At 41.5% G+C, this 6755-nt stretch overlaps 1 protein-coding gene across 1 annotated transcript; it reads right to left on the bottom strand.

Moving 5' to 3' along the window:
* Window positions 1-3133: 3133 nt before the first annotated feature.
* LOC149001823 (uncharacterized) lies at window positions 3134-3670 on the bottom strand. Its single transcript, XM_089138584.1, has one exon. The coding sequence runs from the start codon at window positions 3668-3670 to the stop codon at window positions 3134-3136; it is 537 nt and encodes a 178-aa protein (XP_088994710.1).
* Window positions 3671-6755: the final 3085 nt, after the last annotated feature.

Here is a 6755-nt window from a genome sequence, read left to right as displayed (position 1 = left end):
AGTCTTCATCCACTTTAAGCTTTTGATAAGCTGCATAAGATAAAAGGTCTACAGCAGACCCGGTGTCAACTAACACCCTATGCACCTCTCGGCGTGCGATTTCTACCTTGATGACTATGGCATCATCATGAGGTAAACAGACGCCTCTTTCATCTTCCTCATCGAAGGTGATCAAACCCTCACCATTCGGTCTTTTACGCTTCTGTGTTTCTCCGGTTCCAACAAACTTGGATTTGGCTTTCAGCTTTTGGAGTGACTCAGGTTTGGGACCTCCAAATATTGTTAGTATGGGTGACCGAGTGGCATCAATCACTTCCTTACCTTTCTTAGATTTAGGAGCCTCCGTCGGTTGTTCTGGACTAACTGAACGTTCCCTTTTGTTACCTGTGTCTCATGGTTCTGCTCATGAAGCTCTGACAAAATTGGACAAATGTCCCTGAGATATCAATCTTTCAATATCCGCCTTTAAATGTCTGCAATCATTGATATAATGACCGTAATCCTTGTGGAAACGACAATACCTTTCTCTATCCTGCTCCCCAAGCTTCGTGGGAAGCTTTGGTGGCCATTTCAAGATATTCTGTCTCTTGATAATGTTTAAGATATCAGCCCGAGGAGTATTTAATGGAGTATACTCACTTTTACCGGGAGATCTTTGCCGCCATGCTTGGTGAGGCTTTCCAACTCAATCACGAACATTCTGCTTTGGCCTCTGCTTGTTCTCAAGGGCCTTCTGTTCTTTTGTAGAGGCCTTATTGTCCCTCTGGCATGCATCCAGGATCTCCATCACCTTTGCCTACTTTTGACACCTTTGCACCACTTTAGCATAAGTGGTAGGCATGTCTTGAAGTAGTAACTCCAAGAGTCGTCGGTTAGTGAGTCCAGTGAACAAAGCAGTTTTAGCTACCTGTTCATCTAGATTCTCTATCTCCATTGTGACCCTGTTAAATCTTTTTAGATATTCCCAAATCGATTCACTTTTCCATTGTCTGATAGTAAACAAGGTCTCCTCGATCTTTTCTATCTAGATTCCACTCTGGAATCGTCCTATGAATTTTTGTGCCAATTCTTCAAAATCCACGATCTTTCCCTAAGGGAGATTCAAAAACCATTTATGTGCTGCACCAGTCAAGGATGAACTGAAAACCCTGCAAAGGATTTCATCAGAATTTCCCACAACAGTCATAGTCTGCTGATAGTAACTGATGTGAGCAGTGCGATCTCCCAAACCATCGAACATGGAAAAGGTTGGCAAATGGAAATTGTGAGGAAATTGATATCCGGCTATGGCCTCGGCAAATGGAGTTTTTCGAATAACCGAATAGATATCATCAGTTATTCTCCCTCTCGCCAATTGTCCGAGTTTTTGATTAATATTGGCCAATTCTTGACCAATATGCGTTGATCAATCTCCAACGACACGATCATTCTCCTGAACCGCACGCTTGATAGTTGGTGAGTGAGTTTTGAATCGGTTGTGCTTCCTTATGGTTCTTCAAACCAATCATCTCTCCTAGGGAGTTCTCTAGTTCTCTTAGGTTCTCTTTCTCGCCTCCGGTCGCCTTCCCGGAAATTCTGACCGACATTCTGGTCATCGATCAATCTTTGCTCCCTTTGTAATGCGCGCCTTCCCGCATCACGATGATCAGGTGCTTGCGGTAACACCACTTGCCTGGTCAACGTACGGAGCGTCTGACTCACCTCCAATAACTGGAGTTTCAGTTGATCCAGTTGATACTGGAGTGGATCTGGAGGATTATTACCTCCCTGTCCACCATCTTCCGGTACTTCAAGAGGTTGAATTCCCTCAGGGATATCTGGATTATTTGCTCCTGGAATTTGAATGCCAACCTCTTGCTGGGCTGCCGCAGCCGCTGTTGCTGCTGCTAATGATCTGGTAACCATGGCTTTCTGAAGCGTTTCCCATAGACGGCGCCAAATGATGCTTCCAAAATCTACTCAGCCCTTAGATCTCCTGCGTTTGATCTACAAAAATAAACGTCAGATGTAGCCCGACTGCTAGGATCGGGAGTCCACCTCCGAAGGCTAAGTCAGTTGATGAACTTAATCATAAACGGCTCTGTTTGGTCACAGAGCTAAGGAATGAATAACGAGAATACGATTCAGATTGTATATGTCCTTTTTCTACCTTGTGGGTAGGTGATGTCTTATATAGAGTGTACCTTCGAATCTCCTTCATTGGATGTATTTGAGCCTTCTTCGGATAGCCGTCTGATCTTAACGGATAGATCCGTTGAGTGATAGATCCGTACTAGGTTGGACTAGTAGATGACTCCTTTGATAATACGATCGTTATATGGTAGTTATCTATATAATAGCGATAAGCACCAGCCGCAAATGCTGCTACCCATCTCTTTGATGATTAGTCCATTCCAATCGTAGCGGATTAGGGCGTGCTTGTTACTGAGTTAGTTTACTTCCTCAGCAAGCTACCTTTTGGACCCGGCCTGCTCGAAAGCGAGTTGATTCCTTTCGTCCCGAATGGGGTCGAGGGTCGAACCAAGGATGAACCCAGTTCGATTATATTTTCTCCATATCACAAACTTATCCAACACATCATGAAAAACTCAGTTCATAAAACCATGAAAACAGTAGGAGCATCAGTCAACCCAAAGGGCATGCTCTAAACTCATAGTGACCATATCTCATTTTGAAGGTTGTCTTGAAAATGTCACTAGACTTCACCTTAAGTTGGTGATATTCAGATCTCAAGTCAATCTTCAAGAACATGGCTGCACCTTTCAATTGATCAAAGAGGTCGTCAATCCTGGGCAGCGCTCAACTTGTTCAACTCCCAATAATCAATGCATAGACACATGCTACCGTCTTTCTTCTTTACAAACAAAACTGGAGCTCCCCAAGGTGATACACTTGGCTGTATAAAACCTCTATCTAAGAGCTCGTTCTATTGGTTCTGTAGTTCTTTTAACTCGATAGGTGTCATTCTATACAGGGCTTTAGATACCGGAGCAACTCCTAGGATTAAATCAATCGAAAACTCCACAACTCTATCAGGAGGCAATCTTGACAAATCATCGGGAAAAACATCCATGAAGTCACAAACTACCTTGACTTCCTCAAGCTTCTACTCTTCCTTGTCCTTGTTTTCAGGTTAAGCACTTTCCACTAATGCACAGACTTGCATCATTGCAGTCAAAGTATTCTCGCTAACACTTCCTTTCTCACCTTGAAATTCAAATACTGAATTTCCACCAATCTGAAATTGAATCTTCTTTGAAGAACAAAGAATCATAGCTTTATGGGTTGTCAACCAATCCATTCCCAAAATAACATCAAAGTCCTTCATATTAAGGAAAACTAAATTGGCTTTCATATCCTTCTCACAAACCAAGATAGTTGATTCTTCTAACACCTTATCTAGTTTCACGACAGATTTAGTAGGGGTACTAATCATTAAACAACTAGATAAGTTCTTGGGTGTCAAATCAGTCTTTCTAACAAATGCCAATGATATGAATGAATGAGATGCACCCATATTAAATAGTACAAATGCAAGTATAGAAGCGACTAGCAATGTACCTATCACAACTTCATGGTTTGCATCCAGTTCAGTACCAATGATACTGAACACTCTTCCAGACGGAGGGGCAGGAGCACTCTTTGTTACTGCGGCAGACGGAAGATTCATCTTCTGAAGGCAAGCATGAGCAAAATGTATGATCTACTTACAGAAAAAGCAAATGGGTTCTCTTGGCACAATTGGAGGTACTGCCACTGGAGGCTTCTAAGTCACCGGTCTAGGATTCACATTCACTGGCCTAGTAACTTTAAAAATTATGCTTGTCTGCTCCCACTAAACTGATTGTGCTAGCCGGCCTATGCGTATCCTGAACTCTGGCCTACACTCCTAGGTTGAAAAGCAAGAGTAGGATAGGGTGTAGGTCTAATGAATCTCCTTTTCGGGTGATCAACCAATCCAGAATTTCTTTGCTGCCAAGGCCTCTGCACACGAGTGCTATCCTTCTAAGTCTCTTCTAATTTCTTTGCATTCTGAACAATCTGGGCATAGCTTTGAATAGGGTGAACAATTAGATAAGCCCTGATTCCAGGTCGCAATCCTTTGAAAAACTTCTTTGCCTTCATACGAACAGGTCTCATAGACTCATGGGCAAAGAAAAAGAGTTCTTCAAATTTCTGTTGGTAGTCAAGTATAGATAGAGGTCCTTGAGCAAGAGCCATGAACTCAGCTTCCTTAGCATCCTTCACCGCTTCTAGGAAATAGTTCTTACAAAATGCATCCTTAAAAATTTCCCAAGTAACCACACTCGCATGTAGATCTTCAAGAATCGGACGGGTGGAGGTCCACCAGGCATCGACTTCATGCTGGAGCTTATGTTCAGCAAACAGAATCTTTTGAGCTTCAAAACACTGCAGGTGGCAAAAAGCTTTCTCTAGTTCCTACAGCCACTTGTTCGGAAACAGAGTGTCCTTAGTGACGCCAGTAAAAGTAGGCACATGCAATTTCAAAAAATTCTCCATTAGTTGAGTATGGGGAGTTCCTACTAACCTTTCCACATTAGGGACAATGGCATGAAGATTTCCATTAGCAGTAGTACGAGTCTCATTATGTAGAGTCATAAAACCCGTCATCATCTGATTAAATTGCGTGGCTTGCTGCTACATGATATTACCCATGATGTTAGCAGTATCCCGAAAACTTCCTACTTCCGAAGCACTAGGTGGATCAGTAGCCGGTCGACTATTCCTCGAAGTCTGCTGCTCAGGGGCACCATCAAAGTGTGGTTCCGTCAGCAACTCTTCAATTGTCATTAGGGTCAGCACCAACACTACGATTCCTTAGGGTAACCCTTCTGCAAAAATCGAAAGGAATCAAAAACACCGAAAATCGAGGATTCGTCAATATCCACTTGAATCAAATGATGGAAAATTCAAATCAGGCTTACAATCATCAATATAGCCTTCAAACAATCATTCATGGGTAAAAAATCACATTTTCCCAAAATTCAACAGCAACTGGGCCTTTTTTAACCTTGGGTCAATTGGTTGGTCGACTGGCCCAGTCTACCCACGCACACAGGGCGCGAATTTCAGGCTTTTAAGTCACAAATCTTCATTCTAAACTCATTCCAAACATTCAAAACTTGAGAGAGAGCTCTGGAGAAAATGTTTTCTAGGGTTTCTAAGGATTCCAAGGCTTGCAAAAGGCTTCAACAACTATTCTCCATCAACTTTGATCAACATACGCAAGTAAGATCTCTTCTTTCTTCAAGCTCTTCAATGTCATTTACCAACAACATGATTTTCTTTAAAACTATGAAATACTTGCTGTTATTGGTTAGAAACATGCCTAGGTACATTTAGAAACATGCTCCAACAACTTTCCATACAATGCCATGTCTTAATAGCAAGATTTCACGCACTTGTACACCAATTTCACTATTCACACAATCGAAAATCCCTCTTTTGAAAAACTTCAATTATTTTCCAACCGCAATGAATTTTTACACCAAATCAAATCCCACATGCTTGATATGATATGGTAGTTGTGTTCATGCACTTCGATTGAAACAATTTCAAAATTTTCAAAAATCCACTTTCGACCTAAAATGCAAAATCCCATTTTCCTTGCCGAATTTTGACTCTTAGACCATGAATTTGATAGATTTTTCTCAAACAAACATTCCTAACATGTTAATCCAAGTATTATGCACATGCTAGTATGTTCAAATTTCAATTTCGTCAAAATCAATAATTTTCAAAAAATACGAAAATGCCCTTCTTGCTGAATTTTTCGCAAGAACACTAACATCAATCTTCTTTTTCTCTTCTTAACAGATATTCTCATCATGCCACCATGAGGATGACAGATAGACGGCAGGAGAGGTAGAGGAAGGACTAGAGCACCACTCCTAGAGGCACAAGAGGATGTCATTCGTTCAAATCGCTTTGTCACACCTCAGGTAGAGTTCTTGTTTGAGGTTTACTTCAAGCATTGCCATATAGAGTACGAACAGTTACTGCGTTTACAACAGCTTAGGTGTCACATCCCTCCAGCCGGTACCTATCTAGAATACCCGAGGTGTGATCCACAGCCCCAAAGATCAAGTTTAGGAATGATCATATCCATTTAGCACAATAACATAATCCAAAGCAAGAACAAATCATAGTATTCAAGTATTTTAGTAAACAAGTCAATAAAGGACCTTAGAAGGATCACAAAAGAATATCAGAGTGCAAAAATAACAAGATACCAATCAGAAGAAAATGTAGAGAATAACGGAAATATACCCCATAAACATATGCGGAAGGTAGATCGAAATCTAAAGCAAAGCTCTAAGCTAATACAAATAAAAGGAAAAGTCTAGAAGAAAAGAGAAATCTAATCAACATCTTCCATCGGCTCTTCTTCTTCTTAATCTTCATCTTCTTCACCTTTGGGTTGTGCTCTTATAGCTTCAGGTCAGCATCTAGCTCACGATCCCATCGGCGAACAAGACCATGCTAGCTGCCGTCAATAGGAGCCATCAAAGCAGTCCAAACCTGTGTGCTGGCTGCTCCACTAGTCATAACCTTCTCCAGAAACTTCCGGAGCTGCATCATATAAGGAAGGGTCATTCGTACTGTGGCACGGGTTCTCTTCCGGACCTGCAAGTCATCTAAAAACAAGCCCCCGAAGTAAGCTCAAAAGAATTTAGCAAGTATATCCAATCACAATAAGCATCTTCACACACAATCAATGGCAAACATAAATG

This window comes from Hakea prostrata, chromosome 10 (assembly GCF_041222555.1).
Source record: "Hakea prostrata isolate BN-2017 chromosome 10, UWA_Hpros_2, whole genome shotgun sequence".
In the NCBI taxonomy this organism is placed as follows: domain Eukaryota; kingdom Viridiplantae; phylum Streptophyta; class Magnoliopsida; order Proteales; family Proteaceae; genus Hakea; species Hakea prostrata.
This window is presented reverse-complemented; position numbering and strand designations above follow the sequence as displayed.